We start from the raw sequence: 26,415 nt of genomic DNA, 5'->3' as shown, positions 1-26,415 counted from the left end.
AGCCTAAGGAGCAGGTGCCTGCCCTCTCATGCAGAATGCAGATCAAGGCAAAGAGGAAGAGTTTCTCCCAGCACAGAAAAGCAACTCTGGCACTGCTTGGTGTCCAGGGGCTATTCTGAGGCTACAATAAGCTGCTTAAGAGGAGGAGAATGGAACGAACCCCAATAAAGTAGGGATATTAAAAATACATATATAGAAAACATCTACCCTACATTTCTATCTAGCAAAATATAGAACACAGCTCATTTCATTGCAGTAAAAAAAAGAGGGGAGAGTTAGATTTCAGACTGGCTGAATTTTTTATTTTATTTTAACACAATAAGGGTGGAAGACAGAGAAGCGGTATTATTCCAAAGTGTATGTGTGCCAGGATGAATTGGGGAGGTTTTGGATCTGCTGGATCTAACGTTCTTCCATTCCCTCAAATCCTACCCCCAAAACCCACCCAGGAATAGGTTTGAGGGTGGGGAAGTACAGCAGCGTTAAAGCTGGCATATTTCTTTTCCCTCTGGCTACCCCATCACTAGCATATTCTCTGGTTGGTGGAAAACTGGCTGGACTCAAGATTTGATAGTTCTTCTACCACAGGGTGCCTGTCACCACAATACAAAGGGAGGAGGATCACCAAAATTTACTTTTCCTACTGTGGCTTTCAGAAGTGTTAATATGCACCTTCCCCCTTATTTTATGTCTGAGAAATGCTTGCTGCAGCAGTTGGAAGCCCAGATAGTTATGTAACCTTCCCTGTCAACAGCTCAGCCAATTGTCTGAAGTCTGTTTTGGAATGGGCAACCTGAGAGCCAAAAGGAGTGGCTTACTTTCTTGGTCCACTATTCAAATTCAAGTCAATGTAAGACGTGCCATTTGCAGTGACTACTTCTATTATGTTTGTGCCAAGGAGGGAACCAAAGCTACAGAAGCTGGATCTGAAAGACTCCGCATTCTGTCATGAGTCCTTTGCTGAGAAAACATACGTGCCTCCTTTTCCAAGTCACAGCATTTGTGTTTGCACAAAACAAGTCCACTGCAAAGCCTGGTTTTCTTCTGTAGCAGCTGTACTCTTCCTCTAGGAGCTGATGTGCAATTCTGAGCCACCACTGAGCTGCAGCAGGAAAGCCTAGGAAGTGGCCGAAGCATACATGGTTTCAAAGTGGTCATAGTGCATCACCATCAGGATATGGTAGGCAACCCTTTGGTGGCCCAGACAGAAAGCAGGACAACACTCTGCTGGCTTGAAAAGACAAGCATGTACCAGGAAGGTTGCCAGCTGGACATCACTGCTAATTGCAAACCCTTCCAAGCGCACTTCCAATGACCACCCGATGTGGATGCTGTCTCATGAATTTATTCATTTGCAGTGTGATCCTATACACGCCGATCAGAAATATGCCCCCACTGAGTTCAATGGAACTTACTCCCGGGAAAGTGTGCATGTGATTGCTTGGCTGGGAGTAAGCCCTCTTGAACTCAATGGTGCTTTCTTCTAAAAAACATGCACAGGTTTACACTGCCAGTTACCTAGGGTTTTAAGGACCTTAATGTCTAGTGCTCACTGCACACCTGCCCTGATAACCAGCTATGCATCTTTCTGCAGGTGGGAGGGACTATGCTAACACACATACACAAACCATTGTTAAGGTTGGAGGGTGGGGTGTAGGATTGTACTGTTACAATTCTTCTCCTTTCATTATGCTTGGCCTCATTTACCCTCCCTGACATTTAATCTCTCTGGTTGTGGTGAACCATGTGGTTTAATTTACAAATGTCCGTGACATCACCAAGTCACATGTAACACTGCAACATCATAGACAAAACCGGACTGATCACTGCAGTTAATCAGCGGGAGGTGAGGGCAGATGAGGGCAAGAGGGAAAAGAAGGAAAATGCAGAAAAGGAGCAGCAGCTGAACCGGGGACCAAAAGGCTGCTGAACAATTTTGAAGTAATTCGGGTATGGTTGCAGCAGGTATCAAAACTGCCAAAAATGGGAATAACTTTTCAACACATATGAAAGTTAACTAAAGACAAATTGAGACGTTTTGGTTGATTTTCACAGATGGCTACAAGAATGGGCACATTCGCTTTCGGGCACTTTGAATTACACAGATTAAACTAATTGTCCTCTTGGTTCAACCAGAATATATCTAATAACCCCAGTGCAGTGTGTACTTACCTGTGTCTACTAAGAAAACCCCATAGTTATTGTGCAGATCGGAGCTCTCAGGACAGTTCTCTATTCCAGCCCGGTAGACTTCCTCTGCTTCTTTTAATTGGTCCTTAACACAAAAAGAGTTAGCAAACATGGTTACCCAGAGGGCTATCAGCCTTGCTACTCATGGCTACTTGTACATTTCTTTCCTGGAAATGCTTATGGGCTTATTGGGGAAGGGTTCCGAATATTTCCTTCTGAATGCATAGGAGACTGCTTGAGAATGTTATGCAAGCCATTCTGAGCTCCTTGGAGAAAGAGACTGCCATATAAGAGACTGAAGTACATTAATAGCACTGATGGAAACATAATGTTCCCATGAGAACAGAAGCTCCTGTGATATGCTTGAAGGTGAGCATGATGCTGCCGCTGCCCCAGATAGGCTCAAGAACAGAGGGAAACGCTTTCTGCTTGCATGGCAGCTGCGCCTGCACTTCAAAGAACAGTGCGCTGTGAGGCATAACGCTGAATCATATCCATGAAAGGGTCTGCACTCATCGGGGTCAAGAAGTAGACAGGCAGGTGCTGTGTGAGATATCATCATCACACATGGTGAGCTTGAGAATAATCTGAGGCCACAGGAGAGATTTTCACAGATAAGCTGCATATATTCTAGATGGGGGCATATGATGTGCGAAAATCTTTTGTATTTAATTGTGTTCAGATTTTTGAATCTGAATTATGCAAACTGAGCATATCTGTACATTTAAGGATTTTACAGCATTTATTCTCCTTCTGTTAATCTTCAGGAGGGACAAAAGCTTTGGGAGCTGCTAGGTCCTAACAAGGCACAAAGGTCTTCAGGACACAAGGAAAATTGGCTGTTGGTGTAAGTGTACCACTCTGGAGTTTTGGCAGAAAATAATTATTCATTTCACAATCCATGAAAACTCGGCAGAATGGAACTGGGTGGGTTCACTCATCCCAAGCAAATATATTTGTTTTATTTAAAGGCATTTACATGCAGCTTAGTATTTCAAAAACTTCTAAGCAGTGTACAGTTTAAACAATATACAATTAAAACAAAAATGCAACTAAAACAGCAATAGAAAAACACATAAAAGCATATAGAGGCATTGCAGACATGTCAAACAGGGTCCAGTCTTACAGGCCAGGGAAAGCCTGGACGAAAAGGCAAGTCTTCCCAAGATAGTTTTCTAAGTTGCTCATCAGAGAAGGACCCAGACATAGATCAAAACGTTCCTGGTTTAGGCCCCAGATACTGGTGTTGGCTACAACATGTTTCCTAATTTCCAGTGCGGAAGCTGCATTGGCCTCTTGCAGCTGTTTCCTGCATGCTTTTTGTTACGTTCCTCCCCCTCAGGAATTTTTAAAGCACCCACACCTCACAGCTCTTGTGGCCCTTTAAAATCCACTACATGAGCCTTCCATCTTTGCTTTGCCATGGTTGCAGCAGGGAAGCTTGAGATGACACAGCTCCGAGCCCCTGCTTTGCAAGCAGAAGTCCCAGGTTCAATCCCTGGCATCTCCAGTTAAAGGACCAGCTATCAAGTTGTGGTAGAGTCCTCTAGTTGGGACTGGCAGCAGTAGATAATACTGGGCTAGATGGATAACAGCTGGAAGGCAGCGTCTAATGCCCCTTTGACTCCAGAAGGTGTTTTCTGGAGGAAGAAATCTGCACGGACTGCAAATATTGAAGCCCCCCAAGTCTCCGCCACCAACGCTTAAGTTCCCCTGAATCATAATCTTGTAGTTTTCAATCCTCAATAATACGATATGCTTCTGAAGGAGGATTCCTGCCCAAGGCATCCATTTTGGCTTCATTAAAAAGCAAAGCAAAACCTCATTTGATTCTAGATCAGGGGTCAGCAACCTTTTTCAGCCGTGGGCTGGTCCACCGTCCCTCAGACCATGTGGTGGGCTGGACTATATTTTGGAGGGGGAAAATGAACGAATTCCTATGCCCCACAAATAACCCAGAGATGCATTTTAAATAAAAGCACACATTCTACTCATGTAAAAACAACAAGCAGGTCCCACAAATAACCCAGAGATACATTTTAAATAAAAGCACACATTCTATTCATGTAAAAACACGCTGATTCCTGGACCGTCTGTGGGCTGGATTGAGAAGGCGATTGGGCCGCATCCGGCCCACGGGCCTTAGGTTGCGTACCCCTGTTCTAGATCAACCAGAGACACAAGATCAGCTGCCCAATGCCAGTATACAACCAAATCAAGCACCACCTTCTGAACTTCCGATGTCTTAAGCATTCCAATGGGAACAAGTTTCGGGGGGTTGGGGGACCCAGAAGAAAAACAGAATTGTAGAGTTGGAAAGGACGATAATCATTTGGTCCAATAAAGGGGTCTTTTGCCCAACGCAGAGCTTGAACCCACAACCCTGAGATTAAGAGACTCATGCTGGATAGCTCAGTTGGCTAGAGTTTGGTGCTGATAATGCCAAGGTTGCAGGTTCGATCCCCGTAAGGGGGAGCTGCATATTCCTGCATTACAGGGGATTGGACTAAATGATCCTCAGAGGCTCTTCCAACTCTATGATTCTATGCTATCTCTGAGCTATCACTATAATGCTTTGAATTTCACAAGCATCACAGAGAAGCGGCTTTTCTTAAAGGTACAGAATCTTCAAAAGCAGCGAAGTGCTCGCAGTTAAGTTTGGGGCTCACTACAACACTGGCTTGTGTAATCGTCCTCCCTTTGCAAGTCTGCTCTCATTTGAAAATCACCTTTCGAGGGGAGGACAGGGTAATTACGCTGACTTACAGCCCAACTCCCTTGAGCATGGAACATTAATCTTAAGTGCCCCTTTTTACAACTACTGGAGCAAAGGAACGTCAAGGCTCATTTTAGATTCTTACATTGCAAGGGGAAACGTGCCGTGCAGGATCAACTGAATCAATCAGAAAGCTCCCTCCTCCTCCCTTTCCCAGATTATAATAAAAATAAATCCAGAACCCACAATTAATCAGTCTGCTTACTTCATAGTAGCTGCAGAGAGTGTGACTTCTACCGCTTGACCTGATCCTCCTGTTAGTCTGGCAGCGTGGGAGCGCTAGTAGCGCTGCTGCTTCATGCGCCCTCAGGTAACTTGCCAAGCCCCACACCATGCAGAAGGAGCCTTTGCTGCAGCTTCTGTGCACTCCCAAAACTAACCCAGTCTACCAAGGGATGGCACTGGCAATAGGGAGGAGTCAGAGCTGCACACGTTGCTAGAGTGCAGCCTCCCCAAACCTGGTTCCCTCCTGGACTACAACTCCCATCAGCCCCAGCCAGCATGGCCAATGGTCAGGGATGGTGGGAGCTGCAGTGTAAAAAAAATATCTGGAGGGCACCACGTTGGGGAATGTTACCATGGTGGAAGGAGAAGAAGTGCATCAGTGACTCCCATCCCAGTGGGTAGGGATCTAATAAGACATTGGGGCTTCCCTGTAGCTACTGAGAGAAGATACTTTCCTCATCTATTTACAACTGAGCCAATGCTGCTCCTCCCACAATGTGGACACCATGTTCACATGCTACAAAGTTGTGGGGAAGGACCTTTCAATGGTTCTGGGAGCAATGGCAACCCCAACCATGAGGGTCATCCAGTTCAACCCGCAAAACCCTGAGATTAATAGTCTCGTGCTCTACCGACTGAGCTATCCACTTGCAGCACATCTATTGCCCTGGACCATTTTTAAAATTAAAAGTTGATGAGTCAGTGAAGACCCGTATATTTTATTTATTGATTAAATTTCTATATCTCCTTTCATCCAAGGATCACAGGGTGGTTCACAAGTGACCCAAACCTATGATTCTAACAGTTCACCAAACTATTCTTTACGGATGCTTCATGTTATTACCTCCTCAGATGAGATAATGTCTTGAGGGAACAGGCAGATTGAGAATGAGCCTCTCCTATTACCTTTTCTATCGTTGTTGCAGACAAGAAGTTTACTGCTGCTAGGGGACAACTGTTTTTGACTCGCAACCTCTTTGACTCAATATTAGTTATTGTTCTAATGGCCTTATGACCGGTGCTCCACAGTATTGAAAATCCATACTCTTTAAGTCTGTTGTCACTGAGAGCAATTAATTTCGTTTATTCTCTGGAGGTGGTTCAAAATGAAGACAGCCTTACTCATGCCCCACCTGCAAAGAGGAAAAATCAGTATGCGGCACTGGCTCCCAACTCTGCATGCGATGATAAAGCAACCCAGCATCAGAATCCCAAAGGCAAAGCCCTGGTTTCCTTATCCTTGCACTATTTTCCATATGGCCTTATCAACCTACGTAGATGTAACAGTATACCTACAGTGAATGAGAGAAAGGATGCCAGCCTACAACAGTGCTTTTACTGACATAAGCATTCATTTTCCATAAGTAAACACAAATAAATGAAAACATTTCAGAGATGCTTCTGACATGTTTTACATATTTGCAAAATGAGGCACCTGCCTCATTGGGAAAGGCAAGAGGTACATCTTCAAAAATTGCTGTTTGCTAACCCTAACACTAACCCTATAACACTTTGCATGCACAAAGTCCACATTCAGTCCCAGGTATTATCTAACTAGGGCTGGGAAATATTCTCTTGCCGTATATTGCAAGTCTGTGTAAATAGTACTGAGATACATGAGCCACAAATGACAGCTTCCCATGTTGTACGTGCAGCAAGGAACACATGAATGTGCCTAACATCCCTTGGCGTGCATGAGACTTTTGGTGGGCGATTATGCAAGTTTAGCAGCTGTTGCCTCCACAGCTCCATGCCTCTCCTGAGCAACAGAATAGAAAAAAATTATAGAATATGGAGGGGGGGACCACCACAATATAAAATGCATCATTTATACAGGTGGTATAATTCAGGTACAGAAACTGACACACAACTGGGGCTAGGTTGGTATAGAATTGCCTTCATTTTTAACAATTTCATGGTTTTTTTCCTGCATGGAAAGTAGACATCTCTTATCACAGGCATGTGTCCAACAGAGCTGAAAATTAGCATTAGTATACAGTACAAAGCATAGGTGGTGAACTGGAATGGAACTGGTTACCTGTTCAGCCAACAGTGAAGCGAGGCTGGAGTAAGCATCTGCAAAATCTGGTCCATACTGAATGGAATCTCTCAGTAAGAGAACAGCTTCTTCCTTCTTCCCCCGGGACCTGCAAGTCATAGGAATTTGGATAGGGGAGAGAGAAGGCAGTTCTCTTAACAACTTTCTCAGCTCACCAATTGATTAAAAATACCGTTAACAGACTCGAAAGTGCCTGTCTTCTCCTTTTCAGAAAGGGCTAGATAATTAAATTTTCTTCTATCGAGCGTCTCCTGGGGCAATATCATATTGCACAGCCTGACAGCACAAAGAGGAGTGGGAGCAGCCACTGGATATGAGCTACGTTGTGGTGCCTTGGCACCTGCTGGCAACATTTTCTGTAGCCTGCTGGGCAGCACATGCAATCCCTACAAAAGCCCCTTCCCTCCCTTGTCAGCACTTCTTTCCATTTGCTATTGTATTGGGGCAACACAAATCTCCCAGGGAACCTGAGTGAAGCAAACCAGGCTGATGGAAAACTCAAAATACTGGAGGTGGGGGAAGATGAGGATCTGTATAAGGAACTTTGTGGTTCTCACTGTGAATCGTGCAACCCAATCTTCCCAGTTTCTGACCGGTACTCCAGGAAGGAGGCAGAGGGAATTGTTTTTCTCTACTTCTGAAACTCCACATAAACTAGAGATGCTTAGCAGTCTAATTTTACATGCTGGTTCTCCATATGTGTTCCAGCGTCATGCTGAGAGGAAGAGGACCGCAGTGAGCTGGGTTGGTGTCGTTAAAACATATAGCTAGTCAAATCGCACATCGTGCATTTAAAGCAAATTTATATGGCTTCTCCCAAAGAATCCTGAGAACTGTAGTTCACCTGCCACAGAGCTACAATTCCCAGCACCCACCACAGGCTACAGTTCTCAGGTTTCTTTGAGTATCTGGGGTTAAAGCTAGACTTTATGACATATATGTGGCCGAAGTTGAAAATGACAGCTCTGTGCCACCTCCTCTCTCTTCTCTGTAACATTTTATTAATAAAGAATACAGTATTATTCTGAGAATGTGACTTCATCATGCTTCACGTGTTTTGTATTACTATAGACATTACTGCAGGGGAGACACTGGGCAGCTGCTTTCAGAAGCAGACAGGCCTCTCTTGTGTCCTAGCCTCAGTACACCTGCAGCCGCCATTTCCTGTTTAAAAGGAGTAAAACTGAAACAGAAAACATTGTGCCCAGCTATGCAAATAGGTCAACTTATATACATCAGAGCCTACTGCATGTAAATCTGACAGCAAAGGAAAACACATTGAAAGTCATACACTGCCAAGTGCAAATGTATAACCTGGGAGGGGAAAGTTTGCGGTTTCTTTCAGATGCTCATGCCAGCCTTAGCTAACAGCTCCAGATGCTGGCGGAATATTGATGTACTGTGGAAAAAGGAGCTGGCAGGCCCAAAGCACGTTCAGTAATGACAAACCATAGTTTATTGTTACGATTAAATGCAGCTAGTGCCATTTTGATAAACGCTAACTCTACAAGGATCCGGTGTAGGATGCCTACCTTCTTTTGGCTTTCCACCTGTTCCAAGTTATTACTGTCCATAAATTCCACTGTGGTCCACCTTTTAAAAAATCAGCTGCAATATTTGCCTTCAGAATTGAAGTCCCTGAGAAGGGCAAACTACAAATTGCTTAGTGAGACCTGGGCCTCCCGTGAATCAGCAGGAGACGGCTCGACAAATGAAAAGTTCCCCAGAAGCACTGATTAAGGAGCACACTTGCCCTCTGGGAGCCATTAGCTTTAATATCTTGGACTAAAGTCATTTACTGGTAGTCTCTCTCTCTCCCTCTCTACTTCTGACTCCCATATCTATAAAATCAGCACAGGGCATGGTAAGCTCAAACAGGCCCCATTTTTTCATGTCTGAGGTTGCCATAGGGAAAGGCAGGGATATAAAAGTGAAGAGAGGAGCATGATGAAGCTCAACAGTAATTGAGGAAATAATGAGAGGGAAATGACACTGCTTCTGTCACTGCCTGCCCATGCCGCCATCTTGGCCGCTCACGAATGAAGAGCATAATATGACATTGGACTCCATACCGGTTGTCTCCCAGTCTGTCTGTGAGGAAGGCTTTCTAAAGTTAGATGCGAACATGTGCAAACAAAGCACTAACAGGCATGTAAAGGAAAATGGCTGAGGGAATCATTTTGAGTGTTGAAGTGCCCTTCTGTTCAGCCATTTCCCCTCCATCTCAGCTGTCTTAGCTTTATGGCATACATTTCTGTGTAATGAGCAGTCTTCCTCTCAGACTTCCAAAGCCAGGGATTTTACTCCTTGAGGGCCATTTCCCAGAGCGTATTTTAAACCAGCTGGAGCAGGCTCACAAGCAACTCCCACATTTAAAAATGCAACGAGGGAATGGTTTGTGTGTGTGCTGCTTCAAGAAAAACTATATACACAGATGCTTCAGCAAAACATTTTCTTTCTTAGAAGTTGGCCTGTGTGCAAAGACCCTTCCCATACCTACTTCCAAAAAAGAGACAACTATGCCAGAACGTGTCCCTTCATCTCCTGCTTCCAATGTAGAACATGGGAAGAGGCCACAGCACAGTAATAGAGCATATTCTTCTCCTGAAAATGGTCCCATGTTCAGGCCCTGGCACCTCCAGTTAAAAGGATCCAGTAGCAAGTGAGAGGAACGACTTTTGCTAGAGAACCTGGGGAGCCACTCTTTGTCAGAACGGACAATACCGAGCTGGATGCACAAATGCAGAAGGTACAAGGCTTTGAAACAACTCACTTGCTCTGCAGGTTCTCTTCAATGTACTACTCTTTGCTTGTAATACATTGTATGTACAAGGGATGGGAATACAGAATAATCCTTTTTCTGGGTAAGCAGCTTTGCAAGTAACCTGTGGCCCTCCAGATGTTACTGAACTACAACTTCCATCAGCCTATATCCCCTACTTTACACTTACAAAATAACTGTTATCAGAAAATTAATGGCACACTAAAGTACAGACAATACACCTGCATCTTTAAACACCCATGGCTCAAGCAGGTGCAGATACCTGGTTGTTTAACACTTGGTATGTCATCTACATTTTCATGATAGACTACCCAGAACAGTTATGTCTGCTGCATACATTTTCATGATGCATAAAATCAGGGGTGCACTCAACAACACAGACAAGCTATCGTCTCTCTTTTTTTTAATAAGCTGGGAAATTTAGAAGATCATATCTGTGGCTTTGCAAATATTATATATTGCCCCACCACCAGCACCACTCAGTTTTACAGCAGGGACATTTCTTTCTTTATAAAGCAGCAGATAGCTAACCTACTGCTCTCCAGAAGTTGTGCAACTCCAACTTCCATCAGCCCCAGTAATAATGGTCACTAACTAGATGTGATGGCAGTTGAAGTCTAGCAATATAGGAAGGACCATAGGTTAGGCATCTCTGGTGGACAACAGTTGCTTTGGGGAAGGAATGCCACAGTACAATATTGAAACTAACTTATTGAAGCCCTGTCAAATGAAGGCCTATGCACCTTCCCCTATCCTGCTGAATAATGAAAGGTCAGCTAACTTGTCAATTTATAGATCATCAACTGAGGCCCTTCCTCATGCGCCTCCTCCACGAGAGGGTGGCAATAGGAGAACGGGCCTTTTCTGTGGTGGCCCCCCGCTTGTGGAATGCACTCCTCCGGGAAGCTCGCCTTGTGCCTTCATTACATATATTTAGGCGCCAGGCAAAAATATCCCTCTTATCCCAGGTCTCTGGCTAATTAAACAATCTATGGCCTTTTAAACTGTTTGGGGGGGTTATTGTTTTTGTTTGTCACCATGTTATGTATTTTTCTGTTTTCATAGTGCAAACCACCCTGTGATCCTTGGATGCAGGGCGCTACACAAATGTAATAAGTGAATAAAAATTCAAATTAAAGCATCTGAGGTCACCGGCTTGAGTATCTGTGGAACATTTCAGTGACATGGAAAATTGATGACTGCTCTGGCAAAAGATTTGGCAAGAGTGAAGGAAATGCCAGTATCAGAAGTTAAAGGATTAAGAAACCCACTCAGCAGCAGTAAAAAAATCTTTATTACCCACAGGCATGCTTCTTGAGCACCATGTAGTCTTCTCAATTATCCTCTTTTTTCTGTTAATGGCTTTTTTTTTTATTTGAACAGAGAACAATGTGCATTTTTAAAAGAGATAATAAAAAGATTATAGCATCCCTTATGTGGCAGCCTGAATTACATATGTTGTTCTGGCCCCATTCCAGACAGAGGCTCCGTTTTAGGCAGAGAAGCAGCTGACATACAATTACACACAATCAGTCATTACAATCAAGACTAGATAAATGTGGTCCAGTAGACAGGAAGTTGGATTTAGATTCGGAAGTCTGCCTCTGCTACATTGGCTTGTTTGGACCTAACACTAAATTAGTGTATGGGCATGAGCCTTGGGCTTACATGCTGGTGCAGTAGCTTACTCAAGAACAAACACTGGCCCATTTCAGATGTAATGATAAAACATAGTTTAGCCACACAGGAACAAGCCTTAGAGTGACACCCCCACCCCTCTGGTGTGGTCACAAGGAAGAAATTAGAAGTTGCCACTGCCTGGTTTCAACTAACCAGATTTTCTTGTTACATCTGAACTGGGAATTCTGGTTAGTTTAAATTATGGTTTGTTGAAACAAGCCAGAATCATAAAGTGTAGCTTGTTCTTAGCTTGTTTCAATAAAGCATGGTTTAAAGCAACCACAGTTTCCCCCTGTTGCCCTCCACCTCTGGGAACATTCTAGGCTGTTGCCTGGCTCACAACCCAGTGAGGGTTCTGTGAAGGCAATGATGGTATTAGCAGTCTCTTTCACATGGGAAACAGGGCTGTCACACCTCACACAATGGTGCCAGTCTGTCTTGTTCCCACTTACACACATACATTTCCACAGTGTGCAGCTGCTGACAAATACAACTAGTATCTCCATGGAATTTTTCCGGGCTTTTGAGCCTGCTGGCATTTCCATGTGGCCCCCGAGGCCTACTAGTGCAGGCTATCGGTTCTGCTGAATAGGGCAACTGTCTTTCAGTGTTAAGTTTCCCATCTGCTTGGTCCACCATATGAAAGAGTTGAGGGTGAAACACAAGCACATGATTGCACAACACACTGCAAAGTCAAACAGCATATAAACATTATTTAGCAGTAGTCTGAAGAATTATGGGCTATGAAGCTCTTCCTGCCTGTGACCAAGGGATCTGCTGCAAGGGGGGGGGGGGGAATCACTCGGCGTATGTGCTTGTTTCCTGGGGGCAAGACGTATATTGCAGGAAAACAAAGAACCTGGCTGGCTATACTTCCTACCTTCTCTGAATTCACTGAGTGAGCCCATACGGGCTGCTGGGGCAGAACCAGGAACCTCCAGAGCTGTGCTCTGCTGCCCTATAAACAGTTCCCTGGGCTATGGTACCTTTTCACAGTTCACTCAGCCCATCCTGTCTGTTGGATTTCCCTGACCTACTAGGGCTTCTAAAGTCTCCTACTGACTGGCTGTTAGACCCGGCTCCCCTAAGGGCATGCAATGGACAATCACATCAAAATAAGAGAAGGGCATCATCTCCTCTGGACTGGAAACAAGCTGGGCTATTTTCTCTGTGTGAAAGAGTATGGTTTATTTCTAAGCCATGCTGAATTTGAGTCACAGAAACCCTTGATCCCCCAAATCCCCACTTCTCCCCATAACACATGCCCAGTTAGGGCAGTAGCTCTCCAGCTGCGGGGAGACAGAAAGAGGGAGGTATCTCTCTCACTTCCTCTCCATTCTGCTACTGACACTGCAGTCATAACAAGGAGCTCCTAGTGTGCAGGTGCATGCTAGGTGCACTACAGACACCTGCCCACCTCACCTCCCATCCAGACTGGAGCTGTCTGGGAGCTCCAGTAAGAAATGCTGAAATTGGAGAAGGCAGAGGAAACAGAAGCAGCAGTTTAATCAGAGAAAAGAAAGGGAGGCATGAAAGGGGACTCTGAGAAAGCAGGAAATTAATAGTCTTGCTGGGGAGAATGGGAAGCTGTGATTGCTAGGACTAAGCTACTAAAACTAAGTGATGTGGAATAAGATGGCAAAATTAACTGTAGTACTTTAGGTTGCAGGTGGAAGATTTTTATTTTTTAAAAAGAGATGTTCAAACTATGAAAAGTTTCCTGCAAGTAGAAAACCAGCACAGCTAGGAGAATGCTGGTCTACAACAGGCAACCTTCGGCCCTCCAGATGTTTTGGCCTACAACTCCCATGATCCCTAGCTAACAGGACCAGTGGTCAGGGATGATGCGAATTGTAGTCCAAAACATCTGGAGGGCCAAAGGTTGGGAATGCCTGGTCTACAACCTCTTTCCCTTCATTATGTCTCAGTTTTCTTCTTATGAAGTTATCATTTGGGGGGGGGGACTATGCAGCACTCAAAACTAGTATCCCCCTACCTGGACTCTCAGGTGATACAGTCCATTCTATCACATTCTGCTTAATGCACTGCTCTGGCCAAAGGTAAGGAGAGAGAATGACAACTAGTGTTCCTTTACTCTTTTCAAAGCTGCTCAAACTTTGCTGAATATTCACACATAAGGTGCCCCCCTCCTCCAGGGCATCCTATCTCAAAATCCAACAGAACAGAGAGCACTTTTTTTTTTTTTACACCAGGATAACCTTCTGCACTGATTCTCTTCCTCTTCACTATCACATAGGGAGGAAAAGAAAATGACATCACAAGTTTTTTTAAGAAGATAGATGGAAACAAAGCCAAGGATTCATAACATGCTTCCGATCTAAATGCAGTATCTAGTCCACAGATGGGCCCTAAGGCAAAACTGGAAAACTGGAAGTGGTTTTGTTTTCACTGCAAAAGGGAAAATGCAGCTAGCCAGAAATATTTTATCTGAAACAAATGTACTGGTTACAGGGTAACTCTCTCTGGAAACACAGATCATTACGACTGATGGTTATCAGAACGCACATGGGAGCCAAGTATCCAAAAGTTAATCATAAACACAACTCCCTCAGTTTTGAAATTCCAAGTCATCTAAGCTCCATACTGATGGTGGAAGTTAGTGATATGCTTACAAAACAGTTTGGGCATGCCCTCAGATGCAACATGGAACCTGCAGAGCTCCAGATGTTTCTGGACACCAACTCCCACCATCCCTATGCTATCTGGGTCTGATGGGAACTGGAGTCCAGCAACATCTGGAGGGCTCAGAGGTTCCCCAGCGGTGTACTTAGAAGTGGTTGACTAAAAGTTATAACAATATGCATTTGAATAATTAAGACTTACCTGGGGCTGAAGATGGAAAGGTTCTGAGGACTCAAACATCCTCCCAAGGCAGTCAGACCTGGCTTTGATTTGCAAGAACAATTTTCCAATTGAATGACTGAATGAGACCATAACCTACTTGAGCAGATTTCCAAGATTGAAGAGGGCCCGGTTGTGCTGTGGATTCAGCTGGAGGGCTCTGCTGTAGTATTCCTTTGCCTCTGCCAAGTCTTTGGTCAATGTCCCAAGGTTGTTCAGGGCACTTGCATGACGTGGGTACAACCTGAGGGTACAAGAAGGAAGTTGATTATCTTGTTGTAAACAAAGGAGGCCATCAAACCCGTTTCAACACAGCCTCAAACCCATTTCAACACAGTTAATACCCTGCTTCAGTGTGCAATCCCATACATTGTTACTTAGAAGTAAATGTGTTCAATGGGGCTTAGTCTCAGGTAACTGAGCATAGGACATCAGCCCTTTTATGCAAGTATATGAAAGTGAATAACACTAGTTGCTTGGATGCAACAGAAGACTGCTATTGACTGTCATGTCCTGCTCGTGGGCTTCTCATGGGTATCTTGATGGTCACTGGCTACTGTGCAAAGCAGAATGCAAGACAAGGTTGGCCTTTGTCCAGATGCAAGAGGGCTCTTTTTAAGTTTTTATGGCATCAGAATGTCTGCTCCTCCTCTGCCACCATTGCCTGTCAGTGAGGCCCTCAGTATGCCCTCTCCCTCTGTGCTTGATCTAGGCAGCCACCCAGAGAAGGCAGGTGGAGGACTCTGTTCCATCTTGTCGCTCTCCTCCGTGATCACGTGCTCAGAGAGGATGGGCTAGCAACTGGAATTTAGCAAGAGCAAGACAACAGAAAGAGAAGGCACAGCAAGGCCAGGAAGCTCCAGGGTTGGCAGCAATGATGGCAAGCCAAACCTAAGCTTCTCCCATTATGGTGCAGGGTTAGGTCCTTGACCACTGGACATGCTGATTGGAGGTCGCAGTCCAATACATCTGGAAGGCACAAGGTTGGGGGAAGCTGCCGAAAACATTACATTTCAATAGAGTTTGCCAGGGGATTACTGGGGCTGCATTCCTACTCTGCCTTTTTTTTAAGGGTAGAATCTGCCTGACATGATCTTGCATCCCGATTATGGGACAGGATACAGCCTTCATTCTAATCTACAGCTCCGGTGCCTGAAAGGAGAGACAGCCTGTTTACATTTAATCCTGTCGGCTTTATTACAAAATACGTACAGCTTTCCCATTTGGAGTCTCTCTGAAAACACACATGCGCGGGCACATGCACAACGGTATATATGTCACCGGTAATGGCAACCATCTGCAAGCAATATCTCTCTTGCTATGTATCTCATTAGGCACAAACTCCTCTTTGCTTCACCTAATCAAGTGCCAAGTGCTGCATTATTTATGAAAGAAAGCTGAATTTCATTAACACTCTCACTGGGGCATCCAGTTTTTTTGTTTTATTTTTATTTTATTTTTTAAAAAACCCCAATCAATTTCCCCATCTTTCTGAAATCCTAGGCATTTGCGTTAAAAACTTCCATCTCCTTCACAATTATAGCAAAAGGCTCAAAACAGTGCAATTCATTATGCCACTAGAAAAAGAAATGGAAGTAATACTTTAAATCAGGTTCAGCTTTGATTTCTGTACACAAGAAAAGCAGGATGTGGCGGGGGGGGGGGGGGGCAAAATGAATTATTCAGAAGACTCCTTCAATGGTGCCACTGCAATTGTCAGGATAAATTTAGGCAGCCTGGCCTTGAACTATTAGAGGTACCACATACACTGCACAAAACTTCCAGTATCAATTATTGTCGCAGTCCTTTGTAGCAACCATTGTTGCTGGAGAAAAGAAGTCTCTTTGGCTGCCAAAGAATGGCGAAATGTAGCTTCAACACAAAAAAGATGTCAAATAGAAATGGATTTTAATTTTTTAGAGAAATGTTAACTGTTCTTCTATCTGAGACACTTAAAAGTTTTTTTTTTCCCATTGCTGTTTGACATCTCAGTTAAACTGGTGGTGGCAAGGCAATGCCAAACTCAACCAGGGTGGAAGGGAGAAAGGAGGAACTTGTTGCCATGGATACCATCGACAATCAAGCAAATATACTGTATTAATTCATCTTTCGTTTGTGTCAGGAAGCAGCTTAGGAAGCGCTGCAGTGAGAACGGGCTGTGGAACTGGCCAAAGTTTAAAGGAGCTCTGAATTTAGGTCAAAAGCCAGGGCTAAAGTTAAAAACGAATGCTTATGAGGCTGTCAGTTTTCAATGGTGAACAAGTAGTTTAGACTGGAACTCAGGCAACGGGCAGTATCCAGAGCTGGTCTGCAGAAAAGGGCAGGAACACAGATAAGCATGCAGTGGAGCAAAACAATTAACTGGTTTTGCAATGTTAGGCAAGAAGAATAAGAATAACAGAACTGTAAGAATGGAAGGGATTCCCAAGGGTCATTTAGTGGGGTCATCTGGGGCTTTGGAGTACGTTGTCAGCAATATGCTGATGACACACAGCTCTACTTCTCCTTTACATCTGCTGGTGAGGCAGCCGAAGTGCTGGACCAGTGCCCTGCCTCTCTAATGGACTGAATGAGAGCCGACAAACCGAAGCTCAATCCAGATAAGGATTGAGGCACTGTTAATGGGTGGTTCCCTAGTTTGGATGGATGGGAGGACTGCCTGCTATTGTTGGGGTTACTGAAGCAGCAGTTATGCAGCTTGGTGATACTTCTAGATTCATTGCTGTCACTTGAGGCTAATGGCACGAAGCACTTTCCATCAGCTTGGGTGACCCAGCTGCTCCCCTATCTGGACAGGGATAACCTAACTGCTGCAGTCTATGCTCTGGTAACCTCTAGGTTAGATTACTGCAACATGTTATACGTGGGGCTGCCTCTGAAGACTGTTCGGAAACTTCAGCTGGTGCAGAATCCAGTGGCCTGGTTGCTCACGAGGGCAAGCATGAAAAGGGAGTAGAGTAGCCTTCTTTACTCCATCCTGAACCCCTCCCCCATCCTTTTTGTGTAATGACAGGGATTCAGAAATGTAGCAGTAGCATGCCAGATATTGCAATCCTGTTTTCATACTAGCACTTTTTAGAAAAGAAAACCAACAAGGAAGAAAGCAAGCGCAAGAATAAGAAACCCATTCATTCACTTTCAGATGCTTCCAGACAGGGGTTTGATATTGTAAACAGCTTGTTCAGATATTGCAAACGAGACATTGGTAGAAGACGTTTTTTAAACATCGGATTTCCCCCAAAGAGGAATATGATGGATTAAACAGAGGGAGACACAAGCTGACATTTTTATGCCAACAGTGTTGGATGAATGCTGCAAGAAGAAAAATTTATGCATGAGGAACATCCATCCCACAATGAACACCCACCTGAAAGCACTCTTTATGTTAAAAAATAGGCAGGTGTTTGGATTGGGGGGTGGGGGAGTCTGTTTAAAAGCTAATCAGAAAAAGAACTGGGTAGGGCTTTCATGGAAAAAGTAGTTTATTTATACTGGACCATGTCAAGGCTGGTTTGTATGAACCTGTGCATGGGGGGGGGGGGTGTTTGTATGTGTGTTTCCCCATGTGAGTCCAGCCCAGTTATAAGCTGAAGTGATTGCACTGGGGCCATCCCCAAGTGTGAATGACTCAGCCCTTCTATTTAACAGCTCTCTGAACTCACGTAGGTGTTTAAATTACTGCCTCCTTTCACCCATAGGTAAAGGACGGAACATCACATCTCTCTTTATAACATTACAAGGAACACAACAACATATTCACTGTGTCGTCCTACTTATGTAGGACCTGAAATACTGCGCGACAACCCCATCCTTGTCTTGGCATCCTGAGTTGTGTCAATCAAGGACTCTTCAAAGGGTGGAGTGGTTGATTCCTCCCTGTACAATCAAGTTGGGGGTTTTCAACACCAAGTGCAGTATGTAACTATCTCCGTCAGCTCAGTTGGGGTTCTCTTAAAGTGAAGGTAAAGGGACCCCTGACCATTAGGTCCAGTCGTGACCGACTCTGGGGCTGCGGCACTCATCTCGCTTTATTGGCCGAGGGAGTTGGCGTACAGCTTCCGGGTCTAAGCCGCTTCTGGCGAACCAGAGCAGCACACAGAAATGCCGTTTACCTTCCCGCTGGAGCGGTACCTATTTATCTACTTGCACACTTTTGACGTGCTTTTGAACTGCTAGGTGGGCAGGAGCAGGGACCGAGCAACGGGAGCTCACCCTGTCGCGGGGATTCGAACCGCCGACCTTCTGATCGGCAAGCCCTAAGCTCTGTGGTTTAACCCACAGCGCCACCCGCGTCCCTTGGGGTTCTCTTAGGCAGCACTATAATGTCCAGCCTGCCTTGATTCCCCAACACAATATACATTCATGAATAACAGGCCCCAGTCTGTTGTGGATGCCTTTGCAATAAGACAGAATTCCAGCAGCCTCTTCTCCTCTGGCATTGATGATGAACAGAGTCCCTAGCTTTTTTTTAATGGCCCTCTGTTTTTGCCCCCATATTCAGGTAATCTGAACCATATCCACAGCCTTCACATCCCCTCCCAACTTTACAGCAGTTTCTAAATTGACATCCCATGGTAGGTATGATGAGGTAGGAGAGAAAGCAGCCATGTAATTTGGGCGGGGGAGGAAAGCGGTGAGCTGAGCCATAGGATTACTAAATTAAAAAAATACCATTTAACACCAGACTACACCTTCCCGTTCTTTAAAATAACACCCACACAAAAACAGCAGAGGATCCAGTTTCCTTCAAAGCTTCTCCATGAGTTTTTAAAAATTTATATTTGAAACCAGCGTGTCTGGGTTCATTTAAACTTCATTAAATCTCTCTCTGCCTTTACACTCTGAATGCGTTTCAGCAAAGGGCTGCAGGTGACCTTGGACACCATCTGGGATTTATTTCTGCAAAGAATTAAAGTGCCAACACCTTTAGTCAACTTCTGTTTTTGTTGTTCCTTTTTTTTTACAAGAACTCAAAATGTTCTCCGCAGCTTCATTTACGAGAGCCATAGCCATCCTTGTTCCTAATGCATTAAGTACTATTATGGGACCTGGATCAGTCTTTTGGAATCATTTATTGGCGTTTGGCCTTGGTTTGATTTTACGTGGGACTGCACCAATATTCCTTTTGTGCCATGTTTTACTGAACTGTCCCTGTGCATTGGTAAATAAGCACATAGAAAGAATCCAGACACAACCTATGCAGAATTATATCAAGGTTTCCTCTTTTCTTTTTGTGCTATATATCAGTGAAACACCCACGTAAGAATCTTAATGCAATCATGTGTATGATCACATTAGGAATGCTTTCTACCAGTGACACACCCACATATACACAGCAGTCTGTACAAAATTCAGAAACTAAACCAAACCTTAAAAATGGGAGAATTCTGATGCACAAGTTCCACTTCAGAGACACTGGAAGCTGCTTTATACTGAATCAGGCAGTTGATTCATCTGGTCCATCTAGCTGAGTATTAAGACTTAAGAGCATCTCTCCAGTGTTTCAGAGGGAGACATCCAAGCCCTATCAGGGATGCCAGGTCTTGAAATTGCTCTGCCAATGAGCATCGGCCCTTTTTGGGTGATTTGGAATTCCAAAATCAAATAATAAATTGGCTATTTCAGAAGTATCCCTACACTGCTGTAGTACTTTGAAGATTAAGATGGAAAAAAGTAATCCTGTCTAAGCCTAGAATCTCATTGAAAGCTTCATGGAACTCCTAAACTCCAAGTGAACATTTCCTCATTTTCAGCATTGGAAAAAATGTGTGTGCCATCTCTGTCTCTCATGTCAAAAGAGAATGGGACAATGCTGAGCTCTGTGTATACATTTCTGTCCCATCCTGTGTTCATCACAACAGCGCTGTTTCTATTCTGCTACAGACTGGCTTCTGCTAAAACCAACATTGTTCGCATCACTATGACCAAAGCTAACATAATTTATTACATAATCAATTTCAATGGAAGGGAAACATTGAAAACAATGCAGAAAATAATGCCCTTGTTTACATAACATTTGAGAACTATAAAGTCGATTTCTGTTCCTGACCTCCAATGAATTTCAGCAATTTCTGCTCCTTCACAGATTTCTGTGAAGAAGATCTTCATATCTAGCTTTATCCCAACGTGTGGATTTCCCAGTCCACTAGTCACTAGCACAGATTTCAGGGGAGGGGACATCAAGATGATCTGGAGTTGCTCAGCATCCAGAATGCTTTATGAATAGTTGCCAGGAAATCACCACCATCATCATAGTCACTACTTCACTTTGGTCAAAATGTGGGATAGAGAGGTGACTGTGGTTACCCATGAGAATCATCCTAATGTCTTCCAACCCAGCTTCAGGGGCAATTGGCTCATTGGTCTACCAAAACACCAATAACAAGGATGAACAGAGAGCGCAGATGGCAGACAACCTGAGCCAAATGTTAAAAAGTTCACTAATTTGCTGTGCAACTGAAGACATACAGAAAGCTGGTGTCCTTGCACCGATGCTTATAATAATGTTTAAGAGGCATTACATTGCAGTAGCTCTTCCTTAAGTAAAAGCTATATTATAAGAGATGTTAAGTACCTCAATGGTGTGGAGCAGGACTTTATATATTGGAGCAAGGAAAATGTATGAAAATTGTATGGGTAAATCTAGGTCCCAACATTTGGGCTTAAGCTACTGTTTCTCCTATTTTTATGAGCACTCCAAATCTGCAGTCTAGAAAAAGTTCCTGTGCTGTGCAATCCTATGCATGTTTACTCAGAAGTAAGTCTTGCTGTGTTCAGTGTAGGTTACTCCTAGCTAAAATAATCTTTAAAATAAGCAATAGAAATGGTCGGCATTTCCTTGTTCACCATTCTTCCCAACAGAAGAAGTGTTTACATTTGAAATTTTCAACACTTCAGGGAGGAATGCCTGTGACACAATGTGACTCAACTCCAAGTCTGGGCAAATGAGTGAAATGAATTTAATGAATTCATTTTGTTTCAGCAGTGCCCACTGTGTTTTGAATTTCATCACGGTTAAAACGAGACCGTTTGCGTTAGATCACTTGGTAAGAAGCAGCCTTTTGCTGCTGACAGGCAACTGCAGCCAGAACTCAGGGAGATGAAAGACAACTTCCTTCTCTACTTGCAGTAGGGGGGCTGGAGATTACATTTTAGGGTTGTCTAGAAACTCTGGTGTGCTTTTCCCACTTCCCTTTAGGCCCAATAAGAGGTGGTGTTAATTGTATCATTGCAGCTAATACGTCTAGCATTTTCCGTCTTTGAAAAGCTGCCCAGGGAACAGTATTGTGACTGTGGTGTGCAGGAAAAGTGGGATTTTTTTTTTTAAAAACAAACACCTCCCTTCCTGCTGCAGTCTCCACGAAAAGCCCTTGTCACCCAGCTGCTATTTTTTCTGAGAGGGAAATATCCATTGATCCCAATGAAAAATCCCTCCTAATAAGAACAGCATAAGGCCATTTTCACCAGGACCATATTGAGAGGGTTTTTTTTAAAACAACAACAACAACAACCATGTTTTAAACCTTCCCCACATAACATGCTGTCCTAGCCCAAGTACCTAGCCCAAATCCTGCAGCTGAAGGACTATTTAATCATACGGAAGATGCCATAAATTGCATTTCAACCACCACTCCATAAAGCTCAGCACAGGTGCCAACTTAAACAAAATATGGGGGGCACCTGCCCACCCTCCCTTCTCCCCACACTTCTCTGGAGAGCACTTTCCTCCTCCACATGCAACTAGGCACAAATCTCCCCTTCCCCCAGTCCCCCACAAGAAGTTTCTGCCTACTCACCTGCCCCAAACCTGTTTGCTTCTCCTACCAGCCTGCTAACCCACTTGCCTCTGCCCAGCTCAGACACGCTCGGGAATGGCGCCGAAAGCTGAGAGCCAAGTTGGGAAAAGAGTGTAGCACCCAGCTTGGGGGGGGAGGTGGCTGCCCAAGGGGGGGTTAAATATTTTATGGGGGGGACCAGGGTGCCATAGAGTTGGTGCCTATGTTGTCCAGTACTGTCTACCCTGAACAGGAAGCTTCTTTGTGCCAAATCCGACACTTGGCCCATCTACTTCTGTATTGCCTACACAGGCAGACAGTGGCTGTCCAGGGTTTCAGCCTGGTGACTCTCCCAGCCCTACCTGAAGATGCCGGGGATTGAACCTGGGACCTTCAGCATGAAAAGCAGATGCTCTACCTCTGAGCTATGCCCCTTCCCAGTCTTTCCCCAGGATATCAAGCTGAGAAATCCCGCAGCCCAAGTTAAATCAGGGAATTAGGAATGGACGTTAGGACTCTTCTGTAAGCAAAGTGTGTGCTCTGCTTCTGAGCTGTGGCCCTTGCCCAACACGTAGGAATGGCAGCACAGCAGTGAGCCACAGCAGGCAGAGATAGCAGCACCAAGCACTGCAGCTAGAAAGCAAGGAGTGTGCAGCGCTGCTTATCAGCAATGCTGCGTTTTAATGAAGAGGGAGAGCCTGCACACATTTTAATAAGAAAGGCTTCAATGACACATTAAACATTCAGCGCAGCACTAGAAATTGAGCATCCCAATATTCCTATTCAATCTTACACACATTAATATGCACACACTGCGATGATTAGTCGTACTTTGTTTCATCTCAGATGAATACTCTTTGATCTCCTTGCAGCAGGCGTCTCCTGCAGAGCTGGCAGCAGAAAACCCGCTATAGTGGCAAGTATTTTAAAATTAACCTTAGGGGATAACCTTCACCTTCCAACAATCTGCACTTTTCTTTTTTTGCAGCCTCTCTCTCAGTTTCTTTTCTTTTATTTTTTTAAAAAATAGTTCTGCCAAATAGCATGATTCTCTTCTTTTCTGGGGCCAACTACAGCACACCTGGCAAACGACCAGAGAGCTCTATTGCAATGATTTCTCTTTATTGCTTCACTGCAAGTAAGCTTAAAGGTTTATAACCATTATCACCATTCCAGAATATCAACCGCTCGTGAACTCTGATTTAGACACAGCTCAGTTTGCATTCCCCAAAAGAATGAGCCTTTCAAGTTACACTTAATTTCCACCGTCTGTGCTGGGCACACAAGAAAAGAGTTTTTGTCCAGACCAATAAATTTGCATGTAGAAGTTTGCTTTACCTTAATTATGGCTCCCTCCCATGCGGTTCCATTTCTGAGACCCCCACAACAATTTTTGCAATCGTCTTTGGTGTTATATATTGTAGAACAACTTTTTGGCCTACCATGTCTCCACATTATGCCTTTTCTAAAAAGCAGACTGTCACCATGGCCAGCACATGCATTTCCTAATTAGACTTAGCTACACTAGTAGAAAACAATGTTCTAGAAGCCTTGCTTAATATGTAAGCACTACAATTTAATTTAAAGCCTGTCCCTCTCCTTTGAAAACAGATGCCAGTGTGAAGCTGGCCTTTGCAGCAGAAATATGGATTTGTGTTTGGAATGTGAACATTGTGTTCTGTCTCGTGTCACAATCTTTGAGGAAGAGATCATGTCAGAAAGTGGATATTGGAGCACCTTCCACAGCGTTGGGACCATTTTTACATGGGCAGAGGGGGGAAGTGTCTAAGGGGGGTCATGACTGAGATACATAAAATTGTGCATGGTCCTGAGAAAGCAGATATAAATTTTCTCACTGTTTCCCATAATATGAGAATCTAATGAAACCAACTGGCCAGAAATTTAGGACAGCCAAAGGGCATTACTTCTTCACACAACACATCATAACCTAACCTCTAGGTTAGTTTACTGCAATGTGTTACACATGGGGCTGCCTCTGAAGACAGTTTAGACACTTCAATTGGTGCTGAATTCACCGGCCAGGTTGCTCACAGGGGCAAGGTGCTTTTGAGCATATAGCACCAGGTAAAGGTAAAGGACCTCTGGATTGACTGAATGGTTAAGTCCAGTCAAGGGCGACTATGGGGTGTGGCGCTCATCTCTCTTCAGGCCATTTGTGGCATTTGTCCACAGAAGCTAGAGCACACGGAAATGCCATTTATAATAGCACCAACTCTGGCCCAAGAGCACTGGCTGCCAATTCGTTTCCAAGCCCAAAATTGACCTATAAAGCCTTAAATGGCTCAGGACTGCAATACCTCAAGGACTGCCTCTCCCTATATGACCTGACCCAGACTCTGTGATCATCATCTGAGGCTCTTCTTTCATGTGCTCCAACCACAAGAGGCCTGGAGGATGGGAGCATGAGAACAGGCTTTTTCTGCAGTGGAATGCTCTCTCCAGGGAGGCTTGCCTGCAGCCTTCATTGCATATCTTTAAGCACCAGGCAAAAACATTCCTCTTCTCTCAGGCCCTTGGCTAATTAAACAATCTGCGGCCTTGTAAATTGTTGGGGCAGTACTGTTTTGTTTGCTGTTAGGTATTTCTGTGTTTTTATACTGCAAACGACCCTGTGAGCCTAAACTGAAGGGCAGTTTATAAATTTAAAAATTAATAAAATAATAAATCATTCATGGAAATTTGCCAACCCCAGATGCAAGAGGAGGAGAAGATCAGGTGCCAGAAAACAGACACCCAGGAATAGAGGGGAGAAGCCCCCGCCTCTGTTTCTAGATGTCAGACAGAAACGAAAAGGGTAGAGATAGCTACCCTGCTTAAGCTCCTAAGTATCATCAACTGCACTGACATGTCTCAAAAAGTCATCCCAATGAAGTTTCGAGTTTGGCAAGGTGGTAGGAACATGAACCGCATCCTTTCTCAACTCCTGTTTCTGTCTGGGCCCCGTGGAGGCCTGGAAGCAGTTAGTTAGAGGGGGCGGAGTCTCTGGAGAAGTGACTTTGTTTGGGGAAGAAATCAAGAATCAATAGTTATATATGGCCAGCCAGGTAACCTTTTAGCTTTCCAGTATCATATTGCCTGCATGAGCTGCAATAGCGATTTCCAACCATTATCTGGGTGGTGCTGCAGCACAGCAAATATCCGTAAGCTAAAATGCCGGGCCCCTGCTGCCAGTTTCCTTGGTTTGTGCCTCAAATGCCTGACATCTCTAGCACAGGGCTAGTGTGATGCCCTTCAGATGCTGCTGGACTACAATCCCCATCAGTCCCAGCCAGCAGGCCCAATCATAAGGGATGGCGTGGGCAGTAGTCCAGCACACATGCCTGTACACATGGAGGGTACTGCTTTAGCTACCTCTGCTCTAGGGGAACTCCTGTTCCGAATCATGCAACCTAAATGGTACTTGAAGCCTCTGTGTGCTCTTCCATGACCTATTCCCATGTTCCTGCCCAAGACAGGACCGAACTATGGCCAGGCTTCACAATCTACCCTTCAGTGGCAAATCCGCTTCCTAAAACACTGACTGCTGCTTGCTAAACTCCTGGTGCTGAATCCCTGATTTACGTCTGCTGACATTCTGGCCAAGGCTACTTGCTTCCCAGCTAGCTGCACCAATCTTCCAGCTGCAAGGAAACCGACATAGTAGCATGAAGCTATGTTTATTTTGCCCACATAACTTAGTTGCTTGAGTTGAAAAGGTAACAGATCAGAGCCGGCAACCACGGCTTAATTCCAAGTTGCCAGGCAACCGCACATCCGCCAGTGAAGTACTTTCAGACGGCGCTACCAGCAACTTTGGAAAGCGGCGCTTCTGGCCCTTCATGGGGCCATAAAGCACCGAGCTGGATGATGCTCACAATGCTCTGTAAACAAGATCGTTGTGGGCTATATATCTAATGATGCTTAATTAACACTCCTGGCAAATCAATCCTAAAAACAGCCTCCTTCATAATTAAAACTCTGCCAAGGAGGAGACAGCACCGGAGCTATGGCAACTTGATGCTTGCTGAATTAGGGGAGGAAAAAGAAACGGGGGGAGGGGGGACTC

The 26,415-nt window shown here is 44.5% G+C and overlaps 1 protein-coding gene across 1 annotated transcript in view; it reads right to left on the bottom strand.

Annotated features, from left to right (window-relative positions):
• Positions 1-26,415, bottom strand: part of TMTC1 (transmembrane O-mannosyltransferase targeting cadherins 1) — a 134,615-nt gene that overhangs the window by 14,581 nt on the left and 93,619 nt on the right. Inside the window, exons 12-14 of the mRNA XM_083572308.1 lie at positions 14,675-14,818; positions 7,230-7,338; positions 2,173-2,275 (exon numbers count right to left, since the gene is read on the bottom strand). Coding sequence (XP_083428434.1) covers positions 2,173-2,275; positions 7,230-7,338; positions 14,675-14,818 — 356 coding nt within the window. The remainder of the gene's footprint in view (positions 1-2,172; positions 2,276-7,229; positions 7,339-14,674; positions 14,819-26,415) is intronic.

Source organism: Podarcis filfolensis (genome assembly GCF_964270895.1).
Source record: "Podarcis filfolensis genome assembly, chromosome: 10".
In the NCBI taxonomy this organism is placed as follows: Eukaryota; Metazoa; Chordata; class Lepidosauria; order Squamata; family Lacertidae; genus Podarcis; species Podarcis filfolensis.
This window is presented reverse-complemented; position numbering and strand designations above follow the sequence as displayed.